General features: G+C 37.0%; 1 protein-coding gene across 4 annotated transcripts in view; it reads right to left on the bottom strand.

The window, feature by feature from the left end:
- The window catches only part of THSD7A (thrombospondin type 1 domain containing 7A), a 491756-nt gene that overhangs the window by 231498 nt on the left and 232478 nt on the right, over nucleotides 1–27780 (bottom strand). For all 4 annotated transcript variants that reach the window (XM_032286742.1, XM_032286743.1, XM_032286744.1 and 1 more), the window contains exons 3-4: nucleotides 18169–18417; nucleotides 15399–15580 (exon numbers count right to left, since the gene is read on the bottom strand). In XM_032286742.1, the coding sequence (XP_032142633.1) occupies nucleotides 15399–15580; nucleotides 18169–18417 (431 nt within the window). The remainder of the gene's footprint in view (nucleotides 1–15398; nucleotides 15581–18168; nucleotides 18418–27780) is intronic.

Below are 27780 nucleotides of genomic sequence, written 5' to 3'. Positions count from 1 at the left end.
GTTAATGCTGGGTCTTTCCTGCATATTTTTCAGATTTTTGCTATGGGTTACAATCCAGTGAGTAGATTTAAGGACCTTGATTTTCCTTTATCTGTGCCCAGGTAAACTTTTTCTTTGCCCTGCATCTAGCTAGGCCTGGATCCCCTGTAGAAGTGGGGTAATATTTTATTCAAGATTATGTCTTGTCAAGCCTTTCTGTTTTCATCTGAGGATGCTAATCCTACCCTCACTGAGATGATGGTTGGAAAATGTGTCTCTGCATTTAACTGCACCTAAGTAGCAACCAGAATAGCTGTACTCCAGATACTTGTGTCAGGGGATATAAGGGAACTCTCTGCCTCTATCAAAGCTCAGAGGAGGACTGCCTGAGGGAATAGCTGTACGTCCATTCATTTAGTACATCCTTTTCGAAGTCTATCCTTGGGTTATCCAGCTTAGTGGAGACCTATAAATCTGTACCATATCATATCAACCCTCACTTATTTCCCTTTACTGAATTACAATTTGATATTTACACTAGTGGCCTACAAAGAAGAAAACTGCTTAAAGAAAAAGCTTCCTTATAAAATTCACTGTGGTGTTTATTGTAAAGATGTGAATAAGGTTGTAATTCAACACAGTTACAGTGTCCTTTTTATGAAGGCCCAGTGGTGAATTTTCTTTCTGGCTCTAGAACCAGAAACTGTGATGCTTCTCCACATCTGGTTTCTATTGTCTAATGGGCACTACAAATTTCATAATTAATGCAGTGCTCCTTTCTACATTGGTTATTACAAGCTTAGAGCCAGCAGTTGTGGTCTATTTCAAGAAATTCACAGAATCTCATGATACACATTTTACGTATCATCTTTATTATATTCATTATTTGATTGATATCCACTTTCTACTAGCATTTTTCTTTTGCCTCACACTCCTCATCCATTTATTCTTAAAATTACTTTATCTCACTTTTTTATTGGTATTTATAGACAATAAAGTGAGACATAGTATTAAAAATCACATCATTGAATGCAAGAGATTTCTTTTCTAACTGCACACAGACAATGCTTGATGAATTCCAGTCACTCTGAAGCCATCAGTTTGAGTTATTTTCCCATAAAGAATATCTACTATGGGGAAATCTACATATTTTTACAGAAGGCAATCATCGCCCTATCTAGAGGACACTGCATATAGCACAAATGCATATTGTTCACAGGGAAAGAGTCACTACGATTCATAGCTAGCTAGTCTGGGCTTGATTCTGATAATACCAAGTCTGGGATAGAGAGTATTTTATACCAGGTGAATTGATACAATACATCAAAGATATGTTTTCAGATGAACCGTATGAAATTGACCCTGACAGCTCTTGACCTACAGAAACAGCAATATCATATGGTTCAACATGATACTGGTTCAAATAACTGCGAACAAGACTCCATATTGACCTCATAGAATCATGTCACAGAATGAACTTAATTGTATTGGCTCCTATAAAGGGCTTAAATTATAGTTTTCTCTTCAATTTTTTTTTATGAGAAGCAGATCTCTAAGGCTTTCTGTTTATTTTTGCAACAGAAACATCATCAGGTAGTATGATGCACTTCTGATGATTTTGATAAACTTGTGGACAGCTACTATACCCAGGGCATTTATTCTGAAGCAAATTCACCGGACAAGGGAGTATGCCTGGAATAAATTTAGACTTTAGAGTCAAAAGTAAGGCATTGAGTCCGTGCTTTGTCAGTGATTGTATCAGTATGTCTGAGAAAATTATTCTCTAATTATGAGGTTAGTCACGCATCAATGGGAAAACACTATCTACCACAATATGCTTGGTACTTCTCTTACCCCATTGGTACAGATTTTTAGAGGGCTTTGAGAAATAAGTCAATAGGTTTCCTAGTTAAAACATAACTGTATTTTCAAAGTACTTCTGGGGTTCCTAATGAAGTAGAAACTTAATTGATCCAAGACTTTCTACACAGATCTAGCTGAGCACATATAAAACGATAAAGGTGTTTTCTAAACTCTTTTATTATTATTACTATTTTTGACAGAGTCTTCTCTGTCGCTCAGGCTGGAGGGCAGTGGTGTGATCTTGGCTCACTGCAACCTCTGCCTCCCAGGTGCAAACAATTCTTGTGCCTTAGCCTCCTGAGTAGCTGGGACTACAGGCATGTGCCACCACACTCGACTAATGTTTGTATTTTTAGTAGAGATGGTGTTTTGCCATGTTGGCCGGGTTGGTCTCGAATTCCTGACTTCAAGTGATCTTCCTGCCTCAGCCTCCCAAAGCGCTGGGATTACAGGCATGAGCCACCATGCCCAGATTATAAATCCTATTTTTTATGTATCTCTTTGCTATAATTATTATTTTAACAACAAGGGTTAAGTTTTCCCAGGCATAAAGCTGCCTATCCAAGGGCAGCTGAGTCACAAAGGAAGGGAAGCTGTAATTATTGTGACTACCATAATTATAGAAGTAAAATTAATTATATTTATTCTTATTCTAAAATAATACAAAGAAAGCTTTAGAAAAGGCCTATTTTTTTCCAAGAAAGGAACAGCTTTGTATATAATGTTAGTTCATGGCAAGACATTAAAACATCCTGTAAAGAGACAGTATTATTTGCTCTCCTTTATGTTTCTCAACTAGAAAGCTAGTATACAATTAGCCTTTATTGCATGCTAAAGATTTGGAGTGAAACTGTTATTTAAAAAATTCTCTTTTCTCAAATCAACCAGAAAAGTAAACACATAAACAAAAGCAATTAATATTCATTTGGCATATAATAAATGCAAGGCCTTATGCTAGGAAATGATTTACATATGTTACATATGTCATCTCATTAAGCCTTTGAAGAGGAAAGAAAAGCGTAGGAGGTAAAGAATGAATTAGTGCAAAAGATAGGTTAATTCAAAACAAAACCTTATAAATTAAATGTCCAGGAAGTCACCTTCCTCTAACTGAAGGCCTTTCTCTATCCTTGTAAAAGATATTTCCAAAGGATACAAGTAGCAAATGTACCTGCAAATTCTCTGCTAAGAATGATAGGTTTTACTAAAGAAATTTAGAAAAGGAGAAAACACTATGCCCTCTCTCAGAAGCTTAAAATCTTGGAAAACTGGCACGAATAGAATAGAATCATATAAAAAGAAATGGCAAATTATGAAATACAGCAGAAAATGTCTATATGGACTTTGGATAAAGGAAGATGATTAAGGTCTTACAATTTGAAAAAGGTTCCTTAAAAGAGGAGATATTTGGATAATTGGGACAATGGTTGAAGACATTTCAAGGCAGAAAATAGAGAGTAGCAAGAGAAAAGGAGCTGAAATAGCACTGGTTTTTGCTGCAATGGATAGGTGATCCTTAGCTTAGAGAGAGTTCTGTGTATCCACAGATACAACACAGCCTCTGACACTGAGGACATGCAGCTTTGTTGAGTACAGAAAACGTAAAATTGTGAAGAGGTACAGCCAGTGCATATAATTACAAAAATATAGATTACTACTTTGAGTTCTTGAATTGCATTCAATGTGCAATTTTTTTTCTTAAATTAGCTCCCCCAATAAGAGACACTTTTAGTGGATTTCAAACTAATAATATGAGCTATAGCCTTGTATTTTGAGCATATTTTCTGTGCAATAAATGATGAGACCGTTCCAAGATGAATCTGTTATGGCCTTTTTCCCCATTGCTATTCTCCTTGGTTTATTTCCCTTTTTATCGCCCATTGCTTTTAGAAGGAATAAATATTAATGAGTTCTACAATGTAGTTTGCACTCCTCTGTTAACACTGGAGAGAGTAGCTACTCCCTATTGAGCAATCATCAGCAAGGCACGGAACAACCAGCCCTAGCCACAATCCATTTCTTTTACATCTTGAGATAGCAGGAGTGTGCCTCTGTAAAAACACTATTCATTCACCAGTGCACATCCCTGAGTGCTCATTTCAAAATTCCTCCTGGTGCTATCATTTATCTGCAACGAACTTGATGAAGTAAGTGCTTAAGGGTTACAAAAAGCACACATACTACAATCACTTGATAGCGTCAGGTTAGATGACATCTTATCTGCCACCTTCCTTTCATTAATGGAAGGTCCTGTATTAACTGCTATGGCTTCTTTCCATCTCAGGTTACAGGTAGGAAGTAAGACGAAACAGTATCTGTCCTTCCCTAATTTCCCAGTTTAAATACTAGCAAAGTATTGTGAGTTTCTAGGGATTTACAGCTCAGGGATCTATAACTGGAGGTCAAAGAATACAGAAAAGACTAATATTATAACTGAAAGGTCCAGTTCACTTTGGAAAATATATAGTGACTTTTTTCTAGTCATTCCATTCTTCCCAGTTGTGCCTGTAGAACCGTGGGGGAAACACGGCTTTTCAAGACAAAAATGCATGTGTTACTGTTTCTCATCTTGAAGTAGTCATTCTCATTGGCTATAATGGAGGCCAAACATCTATGTTAGAATTAGGGGTAGATTTATTGAGAAGCCTATGAAGCTTAAGATTTGGGGCTCTTCTAAGGGTCTGCAGAGATGTTAGTCAGTGATTTTGAATTTGGAATTTTGCAGTCTGATTCTTATTTTTTGTAATAATTAGAGTTATCTAAATCACGTAAGCTTTGGGTCCCAAAAGACTCTCATTAGCTGTATTATAAAATCGACTTCTGATTATAATCAATGATAGTCCTTATAAAACACAGATTCCTGCCTCATTCAAGACCTACAGCACTACAACCCCAGTGCGCAACATCCAGGAATGTTTGCATTTTCTTAAAGCATCAGGGTGATTCTTAAACTACATTTTGAGGATATATGCTTTATAGAAAAAAATTCACCTGAAGAATAAGGGCACAGATTGTTATTAAGGATGGATCATGGTGTAGAGCACTCCAGGCGATTAATTAGACAGCCCCAAAGTGACAGATCCATAGAAGTCACCCTATGTCAGCCTTGTGAAGGGTCAGTCTAAACTCCAAGTACACCAAGCTATAACTGCAAGGTTATTAGGCTATAAGCTTCCTGATGACAGATATCAAGTCTACTCTTTAAAAAATCACCATGGAATACTATGTAGCCATTAAAAGAATGAAATCATGTCCTTTGCCAGAACATGGATGGAGATGGAGACCATTATCCTTAGCTAACTAAGGCAGAAACAGAAAAGCAAATACTGCATGTTCTTACTTACAGGTAGGAGCTAAATTATGAGAACTTGCAGACACGTAGAGGAAACAGCACATACTGGAGTGTTTTGAAAGGTGGAGGGTGGAATGAGGGAGAGGATCAGGAAAAGTAACTAACTAATAGGTACTAGGCTTAATATCTGGGTGATGAAACAATCCGTGCAACAAACCGCCATGACACAAGTTTACCTGTGTAACAAACCTGCATTTGTATCCCTGAACTTAAAATTAAAAAAAAAACATAAAAAAATTCTATCTTCAACATCTAAATCAGTGATGTAACCTAATAATTGTTCAATAAGTGTTGAGTGAAAGAAAGAATCACAATTCAGATACCGAAATTTGCAACCCTTCCTCTACTGTAATTGATGTTCAGAAAAATAACACTTGGGAGAATGAACACAGAATGAGTTTAACATTAAATCCTTGCAAATGTGTATTCCTGGCATACACATTTAATCTTTGTGTTAATAAATGTAATTAATATTGTCATTGTCATCAACATCGTTATGACTACTTTTTAATAGTGGCATTTGCTAAGAATACGAAGTATAATGAGTACTTATAATTAGTACTTATTTAAGTACTCATTATACTTCGTATTGTTAGAGATATTCTATTGTTTGTAGCCTATTAAAACATTTCAGTGTCACGAGATTATTAACCAATGTTTTATTATTAGCTTAATATTACTCATATACTTTATTAGTACATCATCTGTGACTTTGTACAAGACACCAATATACACCATTAATTTTATTATCTTGCCTGGGTAATAATTGATTTGCCAATGTCATTTTTGTCTTTTCCATTAGCAAACTGGGAAAAACTGGAATGATAAAAAGAGAGATAGGTTTGAAATACTTATAAATTTTCATGTTTCTATTCTTCAATTTTAGAAGTTGGCAATTGCTTTCATGCTTCATTGAACAGTATCAATTTGGCAACATGATTTTTCTTGGATTTTACATTTGTAAAGATAATCCTTCACTCTAAAAATATTGGAGAAAATTTGCGGCATTTTTTATTATCTCAGAAATTGTTCTATCAAATACCATATAATTTATCTAACCTCTTATTCTTCTGAATAGTTTTGACACTGCAAACATATGGTAAATTAATCTTATGTTTTTCCTTGATAAAATATGATTTTTACCTGTGATTTGTATATAAATGTGGCATTATTGACTAGAAAATATTAATACACTTATGTGATCTGTTAGTCTGCTTACATATTTTCCAGCAGTGGTGACTTCGTGGACTGAATAGTCCACACTCTTTGTTTGGTCACTGTAAACATTTGTAATAAGCCGATTTGTCTTACAGATGCAGTTTATATTCAAAACAAAATAATTTCCTGAAATAATTTTTCACTCTGACAGTTTAAATCTTCACTTTTAGTCTTTATTTGGTATTAGATAATCCATGTAAAAAAATCCGTAATTTTTTTCTTATTTAGTACTTCTATTAAATTGATTAAGTTTGACCCAGCCTCTTTTATTTCTTCTATTGGATTGGAACAATATATCTGTACATTACTTAATTATTAATACTTGATTATATTATTGTATAATAATACATAATTATACAGGAATATATTACTAGTTATTAAAACCAAAATATGTATTATTACTTAATAATTATAATTAAATGATTAACATGCATAAAGTTAATAAAATATGAGGGTGTTCAGTATTTCTACCTTTTTCCTAAATATACTCCTTATTGCTTTCTGCTATCATATTTGTGTTCATCAACTAATTGCACACTACAATATTAGTACTGCTTCATACATATGCATGTTTAATTAGACTATCCATGTGTTTACCAAATTGTTTGCTCAACTTCAATCAGTCTTTCTTGGTTCGATTCCTTCTTCTTAAATATCCTTTGGCAATCTTTCAGAAAGGGTTTATTAGGGGCAATCCCTTTCACCTTTGTCTAAATTTTGCCCATACTTTTGAATATTAGATAGCTGGGTAAATAACTCTAAGTTGACACTTATTTTCTTCTCAGTACTCTGAATATATCATTAGTGTTATTTTGCTTTTTTGTAGCTTCTGAGAATTTCACTGTTAAATTGTTAATTCCTTTGTAAATAATCTTTTTCTTCTCTCTATTCCTCTTAACATATCTTTGTAATTGTTGAGCTGAAACCTCAATACATTGTGTCTAGGTGCAGGTATTTTATTATCTTGCTTGAAAATGTTTGTTTTTCCTAATTCTGTATATCTGTGATTTTTTTTTTTAACCACTTCTGGAACATTTTCTCTCCCTCTCTATTGATTCTTGTATTCTGAACCTTCCAGTTCAACTCTGCATGACTATTATTCTCACTTTTATTTTCAACTTCTATTCTCAGGGTTGTTTATTGAATAATTTCCTTATGTTTGTCTTCAGTTGACTAATAACTCTTTAGCTCAATCTGTCCAACATACCCATTTATATTTGTTTATTTCCTATGAATGTGTTTTTCAGTTCCAAAACTAGTATTTTAATAAACATGGTCTTTTAAATTATGACTAGTTAGTTTTAATCTTGTAAAATTTTTCCTTTAAATCTTTAAAAAGTTTTTAGCATATATATGTTATGGTCTCTACCTGTTGTTTTGTTTGTTTTGAGACAGGATCTTTCTCTGTCACCTAGGCTGGAGTGCAGAGGAGCAATCTTGGCTAACTACAATCTCCGTCTCCTGGGCTCAAGAGATCCTCCTACCTCAGCCTCCTATGTAGATGGGACTATAGGTGCATGTCATCATGCCTGGCAGATTTTGTATTTTTTTGGTAGAGACAAAGTTTCACCAAATTGCACAGTCTGGTCTTGAATTCCCAGATTCAAGCTACCCACTTGCCTCAGCCTCACAAAGTTGTGGGATTACAGGCCTGAGTCACCATGCTTGGCCTCTATCTGCTATTTCTAATACAGTATTTCCAATCTTAGGAGTCTAATCTCACTGTTTGTTAGGCATTTTAAATTTTCTTTATGATGGATTATTTTCCCTTGCATAATTCATAATAGCGGATGGTGCAGTTTGCAGGGGTAAATCCCGTGCCTTAGGTTAAGGTATTCACATCTATTTACATTTGCTCATTTCAGGCATTCTAGTAGTACCAGCGGAATGATACAGTTTCTTATATTAATTTCTCAGATTTGCAGTTTTTGGACTCACAGAAGTAAGCATAAATTTGAAGCTAAAACCAGTATGAAAACAGGCCCATAATTGGAATTCTTAGTGAGAGTCTCATTTTTCTCCTAAATTAACGCTGAGGCTCACCTATTTCATTGTTATTTCCCTCTACAGGTAAGGTGAGTTTCTCTCTTTGAGATTTATGAAGTATTGCCATATTTCTGCCTGTATTCTCTTTCTTTGGCTAAAGTTTCCTTAGCCTGCTTTTTATTGGGTTTACTCCTCGTAGATTCTCAAAATGTCTAACCCTTTTCCTGTACCATCCCCACCCACGGGCAACCACAGAAAGCATCAGCTGAGCCTTGCTGGTTTGTTCTGGGGAATCATTTAGTTAGTCAAGACCTCAGTTCTACCCTTAAGAAGATTTAAAACAACACTGGAAAATATATATATGATTGATTACATTATTGTATAATAATACATACTGTAATTATATAAATAACTATAAAAGCTTTTTATACATTATAATTATGTTACAAAATACATTATAATTACACACAAATTATATAATTATATTATGCATATTACAAAATACATTATGTCTATAAAACATATATAATTATATATTATTATAGTATTTGATTATATTACTGTATAATAATACATAATTATAGAAATATGTTAGTAGTTATTAAACCAAAATATGCATTTTACTTCATAATTACCCATAGATTTTTAACATGCATAATGAGCTGATAAAATATAAGAGTGTTTAATGTTTCTACCTTTTCCCCCAAACAGTATATTCCAAGTGCATGAATCTTGACTAAGTGTTATATAAAGGATGTTTCCTTATGTAATCTAGTCTATCACGCTCTAACAGGAAGAAAAGAGTAATTTGAAACAGGTATCTTCAGGTAAACAAAGGAAAGTAATGTGCCTAAGAATACACGGTCAAGCAGAAATGAAAACCAGGTTTCCTGATTTCTATCTGGGGTTCTATTGAAAATAGCCTTAAGATGAAAAGTTCAAGGACTTTTAAACTATATACCATAATTAGAAAAGATAATATAAATAAAAAGTATTCTCTTAAATTAGTATCCAAACTGAAAACAAAGTGTGTGATCTTGATTCATGTCATTTGATCCAACGACTAGATCATGTGTCCTCTATTCAAATTCAGAGGTGTAAACAGTTCTATATTCAGAGATAAAAGGCAGCGTGAGTGTGAATATAGCCTCTTTGTGAAAAATAATTTAAGGAAGTGGGGGTGGTTATTTGAAATATTCAAGAGACAATTTTCAGACAAATTGAAAGAGATTGTACCATTTTATAAAGGGGACAGTAAATATGTCAAACAGCAAATGTTTACTAGAAACCTACCAAGTCAAAGGGATAAAGCACAGTACTCATATTTATCTGACTTCTGAGCTGCCTCATAATATGTTTCTCTGATTGCCTTTTTGGTTGAATACTCCCTGAATTCTCATCAGTAAGCTGTTTCTCTGATAAAAACTCTTATGTTACCTCTGAGTGGACCACTAACTACCTTAATCTAATTCCCAGCATGAATTTTTATTACCTTTTACCCCAATGGCTGAACCTCTTGACATCTCACTTTCCATTTTGTAATCCACTGATCACAGAGAAATTTCAGAGGGTAAGAGCTGTTCTCTCCCACAAGATATCCAGAGGACTGGCTAACAAGGAGGCTCTGATTCCTTTGGGGATTCCTGTGTTTTAATTATTATATCCAGTAAGTCCTCACTTAACATCACCAATAGGTTCTTGGAAACTTTGACTAATCATTGTTAAAAGGGAACTCATTTCTCCATAGGCTAATTGATAATAAACAAGAGTTAAATGCCCATGGCATACTTCTGGTCACAAAAACGTCACTAAACTTCTAATAAAAGCCAAAACACTTTTAATATTAAACATTGAAATAAATCTAAGCTATACGTACACTTAAGAAATATTAAAAACAAGTAAGATCATTATTTACCTAATTATTTCAGTCCAGGGTCGTGGGTGGCCAGAGCCTATTCCATCACTGTAGGGAGCAAGGTGGGAACCGTGGCTAGATAACATGCCATCCTACCTCGGGGTGCACTCACGCACACATGCACACTCACCCAGACAGGGACTCTGTAGACATTTCAATTCACCTGATATAGAGGAGATCTCTGAGACACTGGAGGAAATCAAAACACCCAGAGAAAACTCAAGCAGACATAGGAGGAAATTTGCACTCCACAGACACATTGGGCTTAGCTGGGAATTGATTTTTTTTTTTTTCTTATCAATGTTATAACAAAATGCTGGACAAAATAGCATTATTTGAAGAACTCCCGTATTATTTTCCAGTGCTTTTTATATTCCACTGTATTTACAATGCACTGTTTCCAATCTGTAGCCATCATATGTTCTAGTTCATTTTTCTTCATGGGACAGGTTTGATACATTTCTAGCAAAATAGAAAGTAAAAATAAACCACTCCTTTTCCTAAATGGCTTAAGGATTGCATCTGGGAATCTATGGAGACTCTCTTAGGTATCAGTGATCCACGGTTCTCTGATACACACTTCAGGTGGAACTATCATGTAAAATATTCTTACCTACCTTTTGTTTCAAAAGTGAGGAATAGGAAAGACGCAGCACTAGACTTCAACGTGCTCTGATATTTCTTTTCTTTTCTTTTTTTGTTTTTGTTTTTGTTTTTGAGATTGAGTGTTGTTCTGTCGCCCATGTTGGAGTGCAGTGGAGCGATCTCGGCTCACCGCAACCTCCGCCTCCTGGGTTCAAGCAATTCTCCCGCCTCAGTTTCCCTAGTAGCTGGGACTACAGAAGCATGCCACTGCGCCCGGAAATTTTTTTTTTCTTCTTCTTCTTTTTTGAGACAGAGTCTCACTCAGTCACCAGGCGCCAGGCTGGAGTGCAGTGGCGCGACCTCGGCTCACCGCAACCTCTGCCTCCTGGGTTCAAGCAATTCTCCTGCCTCAGCCTCCCCAGTAGTTGGGACTGCAGGTGCGCGCCACCACACCCAGCTAATTTTTTTGTATTTTTAGTAGAGACGGGGTTCCACCATGTTGGCCAGGATGGTCTTGATCTCCTGATCTCGTGATCCACCCGCCTCTGCCTCCCAAAGAGCTGGGATTACAGATGTGAGCCATTGTGCCCTGCCTCTGATATTTACTTTCTAAAATAACAGGGAAATGGCACTATCAACATAGTCTTTCTTTTCTTTTCTTTTCTCTTTTTCCAAAAAGCTTTTTCTAGAGTGTTTTATTTGTGGAAACTGTGGATAAAATACAGTGATAAATAATTTATTTTCCATTTACAATAGTGTGACCATTTTATTTTCTGATTTCTATGTTGAACATGAGGGAATGTGAGTTCTTTACTTATCCTTCCATCTATCCATTCACAGTTCAATCATCCATCCCTTTATCTTCCCATCGATCCTCCAAGGCTTTCTGCTGCTATATCTCATTCTCTGTCATCATAAAGTCTTATTATCTAGGCTGTCTTTTTTAATAACCCCCAATCCCACAGACAATATACAGATTTTAGTGTGGATATTTAATACGTTTTCTACAGAGAAATGCTCTTAAGTTTCCCCTAAGTCACTAAGCTTAATGGTGCCTTATAACCAATACTTTTAGTTTCTCTCATTTAAAAATATGTTCAATCTGTGCTAAATAAAAGAATTTCTTGAGTTACTGCAGGTAAAATCTACTTTCGTTTTACTTTGAACTGTAAAGAAAATCATTTTACTTCCATGCATCCAATGATCAGCAACACGTTCATCAGCTTTCTAGGAGTCATACAGATAACTTCCCCACAGGCAAGGCATCTTCCTGTCATATTCTGATAAGGATAGATTTCATGCCAGCCTTAGCTGGACATCCTTCACAGCCTACTGGAAATCTGATCAGCTGGCTGAACGGAACCTGTCAACAGTTTTACTACTGACACTCTCAGTAAGGAACTTGTCATGCCTTTCTTCTACAGAAATGATATAGTGGAAATTCTGCTTACCTGAATATTGTGGGGGAATAGTTGTCAGAATTGGGAGGGTTACCTGTAGCTAACAGCAGGGCAATAATAAAATATAGACACTCTCCAGTGTCAATTAGATATATTTTTCCTATTGTTTGCAGATGCTATCTCCAACTTAGAATATATTCTGATGATATAATTCCGCTGAAAAAAATTGCATACCAAATTGTGAATATTATACTGAAGACCTTGTGAGTACTTTAATAACATACATTCTGATATTCTGGAAATTAAATATATTAACTCCAAGGATAAGAATTTTTCTGTCTCTTATGGTGTGTGCCAGTTAATAGTAGGGAATATACCAATGAATAAAGTCATTAATGCCTCCTGCCTTTGTGCTAAGGTAGCCATTACCAATCCCTGTGTGACACAATGCACCAAGTTAGTAAAGGAGGTTTATGTGAATTTCATATCCCTTGCTTTCAGTATTTTTTGTACTAAACAATTTTATCTTTGAGTTAAAGTATTTTATTCTGTGTTAGGGTCTTTTTCACATCTTGGTTATATGTGAAAACAAGTCATCTAGCAAATACATGGTGTGAATCCGCAAAAAGAACAGTGTAGATTGTTCTTCAAATTAAGTACAACATGAGATGGTCATAGTGCAGGTTTTTCATGGTTACACTGAAACGATTTCTTGAAATGAGTATCTTCTTCTTAGCTCGGGGAGTTGTTTTGAGAGATTTCTCTCTCTTTTATAAGATAAGCTTTCATTATTTCAGGTGATGACTGAACATCCACTGTGTATAATCCTCAAGCCCACAGCCTAATTGTTCCCTTCACACACGTTTGTAGACTTCACATGTCACCCCTGGGATGCCAGTATACTGAATATGTTTCCTATTGGGAAATGTTAAGTGCTCCCAGAGAGAAACTAACAAGAGTCTAAATTTGATGGAATAAAAGCTACGTTTTTAGGGAAAATCAACTGTTTTTGCAAAGACTTTAAGAAGTTCATTAGTATTCTTCGTACTTGGTATGAAAGGACACACGTTCCTAAATTATTCATGTTACATATTTACATGATAAATATTAATTTTAGGTGAATTAATTACTTCCATCTCTGCTGACCTTTGCTTTGGCATTTGCTTCAGTTTAACAAATACATCTTAATAATGATATTCTTTCAGTTTTCATTCTTTTTCTGTGACTTCTTTTTGGTGTCTGCTGTGGTTTAAGAGTGGTAGGGGATGCTCTAAAAGAAAATGCTTTAAAAAACACCCAGTTGCAATTCAGAATTCTGAAGGATCTTTGGAAAGTAATAACCTACAGGACATAATTGACATTCCGAAACGAAAATCTGATCTACCTCTAGCAATGAAATTATGCTACCCTGGAAAGACTGCTATAATAAATCTACTTAAGAGTGTTAAAATACAGCCATTAAAGTGGCCGAGAAAATATTAATGTACTAACATTACATGTTTTATGCTACTTCCTTATAACCTCAAGATACATTAGTAGTAAAATGTATCCCTAGGCTAGACTCCTAAATGAGTTGACATGCTGTGTAAAGTTAGTGGATACAGAACAATTAAATGTTGAAAGTTGCAACTGCAAAACTTTAGTTTTATCTTCCATGAATTACTGGTCACTGGTGTCACTCCTTTTTGGGAGGGACAGAGAAGCCATCTCTTCTTTTGGTTTTTAAGGCATTCATTTCTCTTGGTTCTTTACCTTATTTTCTGATCATTTTTGCTCCTGTTCCTTCCCACAATATTCTCCGTTTTTGGTGTTTCATTTGGTGGTATTGAATAGGGCCTTTATTCTTGTACTTTTTCTACCAAGGTGTTGTCTATGGAAATACAATCCTTTCCTTTCATCTCCTCCCCTCCCCTCCCCTCTCTACAACTTGCCAAATACAACACGTTCATCTTTACTGGTGAGATTTGCCCTTTGTTTTTGCTTTTCTTTAGCATTTTGCATTAACACACACTGTTCCCTTGCCCAAAATAAACTTCCTCATGCACTCTTGCCATACTTACCTGTAAGTAGTATCTCTGCCATCATTCAGCTTAAGTGTCACTCCCGCCATAAAGGGCTCTGTTTCCACTACTCCCCTATGTTCACTTCAAAACTAATTGTATGGCATAGCATATTGCATTTTAATTACTGGTTTCTCTGCATGCTCTCTTGATGACTTTGATGATGTCCATGACATGCAATCTGTATTGATAGTTATCCTCACTCTCTTAAACAAATCGTATATGTTGATAAATGTTCAACGGGCCAACCAAAGAAGTCCTGCTATTCTTCAGACAGAAGGAGGAGATAGACTGCTTACAGTAGTGCTTAAATATGTTCCTATTTGTGTGTGAGCTTAAGATCTACTAATTCAATGTACACTTGATCCAGTAATTATGATAATTTTAGAGTCATATTAATATCTAAAACACGTACTTTTAGCTTGGGCCATATTGGATTCACTTTTTCTTTTGTACACTTACTACACCTGGTCTGGAAACAGATTTAATAGAAAAAAAAAAGATATGATTACCAAATTATTAAAGAGTTTAAAAAAATGCCTTTGGGTTAAAGATTTCTTTTACTGTTTTTATTCTGTACTTATTTCATTTAAATTCTAATTGATAATTTTATTCAATATCATAATTAACTTATTTTTAACCATGTTTTAACCAATAGATTTTTTTTTTGACAAGCAGATTTTACTTCTTATATAATTTTGGAATTCAGACTACACATTTTCATGATATGCGTATACTTACAAATAATTTTTTATTCTAGTTTTAAAATTATTCCTGCTAGAATTTGATGGAGAGTTTGAATCTAGAAGGCCTTTAAGTCAAAATTTTAAAGAAGCTTGTTAGTAAACCAGAACTGACCAAAGATGGAGTTGTATTAAAAACCTTCACAACCACAGTGTGGATTACTGTTTACTAGAGTGAATACCACCACAATGTGAACAGAAATTCAGCGCTCATGCCTCAGATGGCAGTGTATATATCCATTCAGAGCAATCGCATAGTCTTTATAAGTGAAGCCTTGAGAAGAAAGCAAAGGTTACCTTCTTTGTTCTTGTGGGTATTTAATTGTGAGAGAAGGTTTTCATTGGCCTGCACGCAGTACACCTCTCGGGTCTGGATGCCCCCGCCACAGAGGGCTGTCTGGTTACCGCGCCTCTTGTCCTGCTGACTGAGCAAAGGGTCCACACGGCATTCAGTCCACTCCGTAGTTCTCCAGCCATACCTAAATAAAGAAAACACAGCAGTGGCAACCACGTTTATTGAATAACATGTTTACTTACTCCTCTTATACTTTGTTTTAAAGAAAATTAGTCTCAAAAGCATCTTCCTACAAAATCTGTCATAGACTACATCTATGGTGCATATTTGGTTTCAGCTCCCTCTTGATGCTCTGTAGCGCTCCATTTAATGAGGGGTTAAATTTAGGGTGATCCTGCTTTAATTGCAATTACTGGAAGTTACTTATAAATATTTTATGAAAAGAGAGCTTAATGCTGAAAACATGAAATTTTATGTTCAATTAAGCTGAACCCAAGCTTGCCCTTTCTTGTTGCCTATAAAAACAGGAGGACTGAATGTGAAAATGGAAAACATTCTGAGTGATGATGAACCAAAACATTTGCTGTTCCTTTATGAAAATGAATGAAAATTGCACAGTGTAGCAAAATTATAATTGTGTATTAGGGTTAAAAATTATAAGAAAATAATTCAGAGTTTTCTCTTTATTGTCAAGAATAAGACTTTTTTTTTTTTTTTTTTTTTGAAGCATGGAGAATCCCTAATGAGTGCTGATGCGTGATGCAAAGAGCTGACACTTCTCATCCATGAAGCCCAGGAAAGAAGATCTATGATTCTCAATTAAAGCTCCAATCAAGATTATGATGAGAAATGTCAGGAGATTGTCAGTCCAACATGTGATTGAAGGAGATAGCTAGGGAACCATTTCCCGATGCCACCGAAGATAGGAAGAGATGGCATTTCTTCACCTCAAGGAAAATAGATATTCTAAAAGCACAAAGAAAATGACTCAGGTAGCACTTTGTGTCACTTTAAGCATGATACTTCCTTAGTAATCAGATAAACAACCAACGTAGGTGCAAATGGATGTGCTAATGTTCATCTGCATCAGGCAGAAGGTTAAATGGCCCTCAGATGTCTGATCTATATGCTTCACTCTGTCAATGGTAAGGTTTTGTGACAGTAAAGATGAACTTCATGCCTGTTTTTAATTTTTATAAGTGGGTATCTGTTGCTTGACAGAATTGTAGGACTGGGTCATGAAGAAACAACACATGACATGAATTTATAAAGGAAGAACAGCACTCAGGTCAACTCTAGAAACATGGATAATTGATGCCTGGTTTCAGGGTTGGGAGGGAGGAAGTAAAACCAAACAGAAAATGTGTCAAGGGAGTTACAAGTTTTTTAAAAAATAAATCAGAGATCCAATTTAGCTCATCCCAAAAAGTCCAATGAGAGGAATAATCTTTGAACAATGTAAATTGATTACATGTTCTATGAAAAATCCTACCCCCAAAAAAGGCCTGGAGAAAGATACCCAAGAATATATATTTGTTTCATTAATTGTGTTTGAATATCTGAGAAAAAAAGAATAAAGGACCTAGCTTGCAACAAAAATAGAAGAAATTCATAGGAGAGAAAACAAAGGAAATCCTGGCAATTTCCTTGAGCCCATTATGGGGAGAGGAACTAGAACAATCAGTGGGGTAGGTAGAGACATTGGGGAGGAAATTCTCTGTGGAGGTTTCATCACTTTTTACATTACAGCACAGTGGTTGAGTCCAAAGTGCTGCAGAATTACATATCTGGTATAAAACACGACTAATTTTGTTGCTGTTGTTATAGTAATAGTAGTAGTAGTAATTTGCCTCCTCAATGGTTCATTAAGATCTAGCTATATGCATGTTCTTTAAATGTTTGGAATAATCCAGAGATGCGCTCTATGAAACTCACACGTCTCTATTGCAAAACTAACATAAGTTACTTTATAAATATCCTATATGCAGATTAAGCTGAAATATTGCTATTACCAAATTAATTCACAATAATAACTTGGAAATGATATTTTAACACTGTTATACTGCCAAATGTTTCAGAATGAGACTTACCTAATCTGAATTCAATGAATATTTACTGAACACTTACTTTGTACAAGGTACTGTGATACATGCTAGTAATTAAACAAAAAGTAAACAGCGAAAACCCAACCCCTTTGCCAATATTAGTAAGCACAATCTTTGTCCCTATGAAACTTAAAGTCTTGTTATTTTGATGCATTATTTTACTCTATTGAATAGAATTTGTTATACACAATACTAAATTTTAATAGTTAACAATAATCTATTATTTGGAAAGTTTATTTTACCTTGTGGAACGGAGGTTGACAAACTGTGGCCCAAGAACCAATAACCTGCCACCTTTTTTAATAATGAAATTTTATTGGAACACAGTCACACTCAGTTGTTTACATATTACCTATAGCTCCAATAGCAGTGCTGAGTCATTGTAACAGAGACATGTGTAGCCTGCAAAGCTTAATGCTTTAACTATCTACCCCTTTACAGAAACATTTAGGCAACTCCTATTACAGAAAATACATAAACATAGAATTGGTGCTAAAAATTTCATGGAGGTTTAGTTTGTCAAAGACACTTTTATTTTGTAAAATCTTTTTTTTTAAAGGATACTGTTTGTAAACAATTACTATTGCTATGCATACTGCTCAGTCAAAATCAAATAGCTGAACCAATGCCATCTGGGAAGACACTGTACCCTTCTTTATTTACTCACGTGGCACAGGGGGCAACTCCATCTCCTTGAGACACACAGGGTTCTTTTTCCTCAAGTTCTGGACACTCCTTTTCACTGCCAATAGGAAACTGCCTGATGGTGCGTGTCCTTACACGAGTGCCTGCGGGGGACACCATGTCGTGGCATGTTTTTGAGCAGGGGCTCCACTCTGACCATTCGGAAACCTGGCACTCTTTGGTGATCACACAGGACTGGAAGGTCATTGGAAGCTTCTCTTGCTGGCAAAAGCTGTAAAACAGCATTGATATTCTCATTACAGACTCACAGGCAGTTATGAACTTTGTCTTCTACACTCAAGAGTGAATCAGCTTGGGCATTTTTATTTCTACTTGGAGGTGCGCTTCCAATTTCATTGAAAATACATCAACACTTATGATGTGGAAAAACAGTTAGACTCAAAGCTAACATTTGCATATTCTCCCGTTTTCTAAGAGTTGTTAAACCATTCATAGGAAATAGAAAATAAAGAGAATTAAGTAAACTTAGCTAAAACCAAGTTTGCCAAACTCTTTATTTTACTTATTCCAGACTTGTTTTAATTTAGAAAATGAGAAATCAAGAACTGTTAACATATGCTAATTTCCATTCTGTTTAGGAATCAAATAAATATGGCCAGACATCTGGGATGGTTAATACTGAGTCTCAATTTGATTGGATTGAAGAATGCACAGTATTGATCCTGAGCATGTCTGTTAGGGTGTTGCCAAAGGAGACTAACATTTGAGTCAGTGGGGTGGGAAAGTCAGAGCCACCCTTAGTCTGAGTGGGCACCATCTAATCAGCTGCAAGCAAGGCTTGACTATAAAGCAGTCAGAAAAATGTGAAAAAGACTAGACTGGCCTAGCCTCTCAGCCTATATCTTTCTCCGATGCTGGATGCTTCCTGCCCTCTAACATCAAGTTCTTCAGTTGTGAGATTCGGGCTGGCTCTCCTTGCTCCTCAGCTTTCAGATGGCCTATTGTGGGACCTTGTGATCATGTAAGATAATACTTAATAAGTTCTACTTTATATTTTATTTATTTATTTATCCTATTAATCTTTCCCTCTAGAGAGCCCTAAGACCGAAGACAATTTTTGGTACGAAGAGTGGTTCTAAAGGAACAGAATATTAAAGATGGAATTCTTTCATTGGTTTTGGGGTTTCTGGAGTTGGCTGCTTAATATTAGACCCCAAAATGCTAAGGACTCTACTTCTGATAGAATGGAGAACACTCATAGTCCTTGGCATGAACTGCTTAGAGTGTTACACAAAATAAATGCATTTGGCACTCCTGATTCATCACTCATGAGAAGCAAAGAGTATAGTGACTCTATACATAATACCTTTGACTGTATGTGGAGAACCAAGGAACATAATGAAGCTATTTGGTTGCTCCTAAGTTCAGTGGACAAAGTGATGAAATAAAATGATAAACTCAGGGATTCTAACTCCTGGCTTCAGAATCAGATACTGAGCCTCAAATCTGCTAAGATTGTTCTGAGTGAGAGACTTAGCTTCTATTGAAAAAAAGCTGAAATTGTGGAAAAATAGACACAAACTCTTAACATGCAAGTGGCTGGCCTGCAAAAAAAGGTGCACACACATGGTCTTGCCAGGTGTCTAGTATTAAAGTTAGAGCACTGATTGGCAAAGAATGGGACCCCGAAAATTAGAATGGGAACATGGGGGAGATGAAGCTGGGGGATGACCCTGATGAAGCTGGGGACACTTAGTTTATAAACTCCGATGAATCTTTTTGCCAGAAAAAACAGCTTCCCCATACCCAGTTGTGGCAACATCCTCTCCACAATCCATGCTGCCATCATCCTTTTCACCTTTGTCTGAGGAGTTAAACCCTGTGCTGCCTGAGACAACAGTGATGACCGCCACCGAGGCAGTTGCCAGGCAAGATAATGTTGATTCTCCTCAGGAGCCACCCCCAACACCCCTGTTTGCTTCTAGACCTATAAATAGACTAAAGTCCTGGCAGGCCCCTAGAGGTAAGGTTGAGAGTGTGACCCATGAAGAGGTGTGCTACATTTGAAAAGAACTGTTTGAATTCTCCAATTAATACAAACAGAAATCTGGAGAACAGGCATGGGAATGGATGCTAAGAGTGTGGGATAATGGTGGAAGGAACATAGAGTTGGATCAGGCTAAGTGTATTGATTTGGACCCATCAACCAGTGACTCTGCATTTAATGTTGCAGCTTGGGGAGTTAAAAAAAGAGGTTCTAATAGTTTATTTACTTGGTTAGTTAAAATATGGATAAAAGATGACCCACTGTGACTGAGCTGGAAATGCCTGATCTCCCTTGGTTTCATGTAGAGGAAGTAATCCAATGGCTTAGGGAGATTGGGATGGTGTGGATTAGTCACTTTAGACCACTCTTCCCAGCTGGGAGGGTCCAGAAGATATAACCTTGACCAATGCCTTGCAAAACAGATTAGTGAGGGCAGCACTTGCATCTTTGAAAAGCCCTGTAATTGCTCTTATTTGTATGTCAGATCAAACAATGGAAACCACAGTCCCTCAATGACAAAACTTAAATACCATTGGAATAATTGGATCCTGAGGTGGCAAGGGCCAAGTGGCAGGACACAACCATCAAAGGCAAGGTGGGCATAGCTATCGTAATGGACAGCAGAGGCAAAGCAGCAATCAGAATAGTCTGACACATGTAGAGCTCTGGCACTGGTTAATTAATTATAGTGTCACTAGAAGTGTAATTGAGAGGAAGCCTACTGCAGTCCTTAATTTATATAGGCAGAAAACTTTTGGGTCAAATGGACAAAAGACTAATTTGAATTATAAAAACAGAGAATCATGGCCTCTCAGTCAACTTCCAGACTTGACCCAGTTTACAGACCCAGAACCTCTTGAATAAAAGGAAGACCACGTCCCCTTGGGGAAGGACCCCACTACATTACAGACAATTTATGCTGTTGGTCTTCCTTACATTTTTTCCCATGGAAGCCTCTGGCCTTTTACACGTGTAACTATGCACTGGAAAAATGGAAATGATCAGATATTTCGGGGACTACTGGACACTGTCTCTGAGCTGACACTGATTCCAGGGGACCCAAAACATCATTGTTGTCTTCCATTTAAAGTAGGGGCTTATTGAGGTCAGGTAACTAATGGAGTTTTAGCTCAGGTCCAACTTACAGTGGGTCCAGTGGGTCCTGGGACTCATCCTGTGGTCATTTCCCCAGTGCCAGAATGCATAATTGGCATAAACATACCTAGCAGTGGGCAGAACCCCCACATTGGCTCCCTGACTGGTAGGGTGAGGGCTACTATGGTAGGAAAGGCCAAATGGAAGCCATTAGAGCTGCCTCTACCTAGAAAAATATTAAATCAAGAACAATATCTCATCCCTGGACGGAGAGAAGAGATTAGTGCCATTATCAAGGACTTGAAAGATGCAGGGGTGTTGATTTCCACCACGTCCACGTTCAACTCTTCCATTTGGCCTTTGCAGAGGACAGTGGATCTTGGAGAATGACAGTGGATTATTGTAAGCTAAACTAAGTGGTTACTTCAATTGCAGCTGCTATACCAGATGTGGTTTCATTGCTTGAGCAGATTAACACATCTCCTCGTACCTGGTATGACTTGGCAAATGTCTTTTCTCCATTCCTGTCTATAAGACCCATCAGAAGCAATTTGCCTTCAGTTGGTAAGGCCAGCAATATACCTTTACTCTCATACCCCAGGGGCATATCAACTCTCCAGCTTCACGTCATGATCTCATTCAGAGAGACCTTGATTGCTTTTTGCTTCCACAAAGCATCACACTGGTCTATTATATTGATGACATTGTGCTGATTGGATACAGTGAGCAAGAAGTAGCAAAGACACTGGATTTGTTGGTGAGACATTTGCGTGTTAGATGGTGGGAAATAAATCCGACTAAAATTCAGGGACTTCTACCTCAGTAAAATTTCTAGGGGTCCAGTGGTGTGCAGCCTGTCAAAACAGTCCTTCTAAAGTGAATAATAAGTTGATGCATTTGGCCTCTTCTACTACCAAGAAAGAGTCACAATGCCTAGTGGGCTTATTTGGATTTGGGAGGTAACACATTCCTCAATTGGGTGTGTTACTCTGGCCCATATATCGAGTGACCTGAAAGGCTCTCACTTTTGAGTGGGGTCCAGAACAGGAGAAGGCTCGGCAACCAGTTCCAGCTGCTGTGTGAACTGCTCGGCAACTTGGGCCATATGACCACCCATATCCAATGGTGCTTGAGGTATCAGTGGCAGGTAGGGATGCTCTTTGGAGCCTTTGGCAGGCCCCCATAGGTGAATCATATTGGAAGCCTCTTGGATTTTGGAGCAAGGCCCTGCCAGCTTCTGCAGATAACTACTCTCCTTTTGAGAGACAGCTCTTGGCCTGTTACTGGGCTTTAGTGGAAACTGAACATTTGGCTATATGTCATCAAGTCACCATGTGTCCTAAACTGCCTATCATGCACTGGGTGCTTTCTGATCCATCTAGCCATAAAGTAGGTCATGCACAGCAGCATTCCATCAACAAATGGAAGTGGTATATATGTGATCGGGCTAGAGCAGGTCCTGAAGGCACAAGTAAGGTACATGAGGAAGTGGCTCAAAGCTCATGGTATCCACTCCTGTCACCCTACCTTCTCTTCCCTAGCCTGTACCGATGGCCTCATGGGGAGTTCCCTAAGATCAGTTGACAGGGGAAGGGAAGAGTAGGGCCAGCAGCAGAAACCAACACTGAGCCCTTGATATGATACCATTCCTCAGGGTGATCAGTCAGCTACCTGGTGGAAGGTTGATTATGTTGGACCTCTTCCAACATGGAAAAGGTAGAAGTTTGTCCTTACTGAAACAGACACTTAATTCGGATATGGGTTTGCCTATCCTGCACACAATGCTTCTGCCAAGACTATCACTAAGACAGAATGTCTTATTCACCATCATGGTATTCCACACAGCATTGCCTCTGACCAAGGCACTCACTTTACAGCTAAAGAAGTGCAGCAGGGGGCTCAAGCTCATGGAATTCACTGGTCTTACCATGTTCCCCATCATCCTGAAGCAGCTGGATTGATAAAATGGAGGAATGGCCTTTTGAAATCATAATTACAACATAAACTAGGTGACAATAGTTTGCAGGGCTGGGGCAAAGTTCTCCATGAGGCCGTGTATGCTCTGAATTAGCATCCAATATATGGAACTGTTTCTCCCATAGCCAGGACTCATGGGTCCAGGAATCAAGGGATGGAAGTGGAAGTGGCACACTCACCATCACCTCTACAGATCCACTGGCCAAATTTTTGCTTCCTGTTCCCGTAACATTACATTCTGCTGGCCTTAGTTCCAGAGATAGGAATGCTGCCACCAGGGGACACATCGATGATTCCATTAAACTGGAAGTTAAGATTGCCACCTGGATACTCTGGGCTGCATCTACCTTTAACTCAACAGGCTATGAAGGGAGTTACAGTGTTGGCTGGGGTGATCGACCTGGACTAACAAGATGAAATCAATTTACTACTCCATAACAGAGATAAGGAAAAGTATGCATGGAATACAGTGATCCATTAGGGCATCTCTTAATATTACCATGCCCTGTGATTAAGGTCAGTGAGAAACTACAACAGCTCAATCAGGCAGGACTACAAATGGTCCAGATTCTTCAGGAATGAAGGTATGAGTCCCTCCACCAGGAAAAACCCACAACCTGCTGAGGTGCTTGCTAAAGGCAAAGAACACAATGGGTAGTTGAAGAAGATAGTCATCAATACCAGCTACAACCATGTGACCAGGTGCAGAAATGAAGTCTGCAATTGTCATGAGTATTTCCTTCCTCTCTTCTTAAAAACATGTTTGTTTATGCAAACACTTGTACTAAGAAAATATCTTCATTTTATATCTTTTTCCTTTAGTATATGACATAAGATTTACTGACTTCATATAGTATTTAAGTATTGTTAACTTTATGTAATAGCATTTGGTTTGGGGATTGGTGTGTTTACAGTGGTACTAAGGATAGTTGTATTACATTAGGCATAATTATGATCTTACTATTTTCTTTAAGATTATGTATCATCTCAGGAGATGTGTATGGCTTCAAGTTCTCAAGGGGTGGACCTGTGAGGGTTAATACTGAGTGTCAACTTGATTGGACTGAAGGATGCAAAGTATTGATGCTGGGTATATCTGTGAGGGTGTTGCCAAAGGCGATTAACATTTGATTCAATGGGCTAGGAAAGGCAGACCCACCCTTCATCTGGGTGGGCACCATCTAATCAGCTTCCAGCTAGGCTAGAATATAAAGCAGTCAGAAAAACATGAACAGACTAGACTGGCCCAGCCTCTCAGCCTACATCTCTCTCCTGTGATGGATGTTTCCTGCCCTCAAACATCAGACTCCATCGTTCAGTTTTGAGACTTCAACTGGCTCTCCTAGCTCCTGGACTTGCAGATGGCCTATTGTAAGATCTTGTGATCGTGTGAGTTAATAATAAACTCTTCTTTATATATATAGCCTATTGGTTCTGTCCCTCTAGAGAACCCTGACTAATATAATAATTTAACACAATATTGTTTTTATAGAAAAAATAATTTAATATGTGCCTTAACATTAATTTTAATATCACTTGAAATTTTAGATGCGATTTATAATTATAATGTATGCTTATTCAAGTACATCCACTTTTCCATTCAAACTCTGATACATAGAATACATGTGGGTTTCCTAATTAACTATAACATAAGTATTAGAAATACACATCTATTTACCTATAAACTGTAGAGATATCAACTACATATACCTTTAATATTTATCTTATCAGTATTTATGTTCAAACTTTTATCTACTTGTACTTCAATTAAAGGGATGGTGGATTCTGAATTATAATATCTACATGTGAAGATGAAGATGATGGTATGGATGTCATCAATTGGTGGTACATATACTTTGAAGAGTTCTCCTGGAATTGGATGAACTTGCGTTAATTCCTAGTTTAACTCTTGTTCATTCTAGATAATCAATAGCGTATATTTACAAGACACAGGCAGCTCTCACTATGAAGAACCATCTGGTCCACGGGGAAAATGCACTGATTACTCTGCCTCATCATTCAGGTGCTATATTTAACTGTGGTAAACATCCATAGAGATGCTGGTCCATTTTAATGCAACAACTCACGTTCAATCTTCTTAATCCTACTGGCATATGTAAGAAAATTGCCTTTCTAGGAGACAATTACAGCTCAAAGCATCACAGTCAATTTGTCTGAGTTGAGGTCTGGGAAGATCATTTGAAGGTGGTTGTAAAAGGGGTCTGTGAGTCAGCTCTGTCTTCCATACAATAACAGAGAGGACCAAAATCCCATTTCTACTTAATGTCATGTATTGATAGGCTAACCATGAAGCAAGACTTTCCTTTTAATGAGCAAGATTTCACTCTTATACTTAGGAGATTATCAATAAAAATCATGTAAAATAATGACTGACACCTTCTATTACCCCTCTCTTACAAAATTATACATACTTCATTTCCTTTAGATACATTTACCCTTCCTGATAAAATTTTTACATATTCATATGCATATATTATCCTCTTTTTAATGCTCATTAAGCTCATATTCTATGTGCAGAGAAAGGATGAACAATCTCAGGTTTTTGTAGAGAATATGACCATTGGTTAACTGCCTCCAGTTAGTCACTCTTGTAACCTGCTAAAAGAATGCCAACTCGTTAGTTACATTGTTCATGATAAAATATTTCCTGAGATAAATTGCACCTGCACTGTACTTATTCAGGTACAAATTTTAAACTGTGAATACCTGGTAAGCAGCCACAGCTTTGGGCTGCTCTGCATGTGGCAACTCTTAGAACAGACCTTGCCTCTTGTGGCGACCTTGCAGGCTATGACCGTAGGATCATTTCAAGAGATACAGCTCTTGTGGGAAATAAAATTTTTAAACCAGGACAGCTCCTGGACCTACCGGATGTGGAACTCACCTTGCATCTTAACTGTGCTGCATGGATGTCTAGGAGAATTCCAACCCAGTGAGGAGTATGTGATACCTCAATTACAAATTCCAGTTCCTGTGCTGTATCCTTCTAAGCAGACCGATGCCTGTGTGACTTATGGTAGACTTCTGAGCCTTGAGAATGTTTGGTAGAGCCTAAGTTTAAAACAACTCACAATACCCTGTTTGATACTCTCAATAATCTTTTTATCTGGCCATCACTATTAGTTCCATTTCATAGGGTAGCAGCCTTTGGGAGGTTAGTCAAGATCACATAGAGTATGCAGGTGACCAGAATTTGAGCTTGGATTTCCTAAAAGGAAGGCCTATTTTCTTAATTCCACAGCTTAAACTGGCTATATATCCCAGTTTGTTAGAGCAACTGCTTTTTCAATCACTGCCAAAGTTACTGATACATTGCGAACAACTAGTATAACTGTCTCACAAACACAGGCTTTGTACTACCCATGCACTTTGCAAACGTGCTGCTTGTCCAAAGGAGAACTTAGTAATTATGGAAAAGCCAAACCAAGTATTTTTTCTAATATACATTAACAATTTTCAACACAGGTACTAAATATGAGAAATGAGTAGCATAAAACCAGAAAAATATGATATATGATTATATAATTATGTATGTGCATATGTGTGTGTGTGTGTGTGTGTGTATGTAGTTTATCTTTTCTAAAATTTTTTAATACCCCAATCCTTTCAACAAATATGTATTAAGTAACTCTACTTACTACTGTGTTCAGAAGTACAAAGACAAGATTACAGCAATTAAGTTGGAAGCATGCAATTTTTGCTAGGGGAGACACAGAATGCTACATAAAGTTATAGGTTACTACGGTGAATTTTAAACTATGTATTAGAATTAGTCATGTTGAGATGAAGGTAATTAATGGAATTATCAAATAAATAGCTTTTTTGTTGTTTGCTTATTTATTGGTGGGTGGGAGAAAATAGATGTTTCCTTAGACTCAATTTAGCCAGTTTTGGGTAAGCACTGAAAATAACAATGGAAATTGAAGGCCTAAGTCTGATCCCAGGCTGTCATGTAGGCCTAGATAGAATAAGACCTCCTGTGGGTGAGAATGCCATTGAAAGCTATGGCACAAAAAAAGATGATATTTGTATTTTACGTAGATTCTGGTGGTGAAGTGCGAGCATGAATTATTAGGGTACAAGCTGGAAGATAAGACTCTCATGATGATAACAGTATTTACAATAAACATATATTAACACTTACTGTGTACCAGACACTATTCTAATCTATGTGTATAAAATGTATTGAATTATTAATCTGAGATTTACTTCAGAACCATTTCATGAAGTAGGTATTATTATTATTATTTCAGCTTTACTGATGAGGAAATTGGGCACAAGAAGGTTAAGAAGTTTTCCCAAGGTCTTGTTTAGAAAGCAGTCAAACTGAGTGAGGTGTGCTGATGAATACAGGTAATTCATCATTGAATGTCTACAAAGAACCAGGTACTGTGTTGACTTTTCCCTAGAATATCTTAGATAATCCTCAAAACTACTTTGGTAAAGCAGAGATTCACTCTATCCATTTATTTATTTTTAATAGTTCCTTCCAGG

The sequence above is a fragment of the Sapajus apella genome, unplaced genomic scaffold (assembly GCF_009761245.1).
Source record: "Sapajus apella isolate SASKATOON/1434 unplaced genomic scaffold, GSC_monkey_1.0 scaffold19, whole genome shotgun sequence".
Taxonomy (NCBI): domain Eukaryota; kingdom Metazoa; phylum Chordata; class Mammalia; order Primates; family Cebidae; genus Sapajus; species Sapajus apella.
Note: the sequence above shows the minus strand (reverse complement) of the source record. Positions and strands in the feature narration are given on the sequence as shown.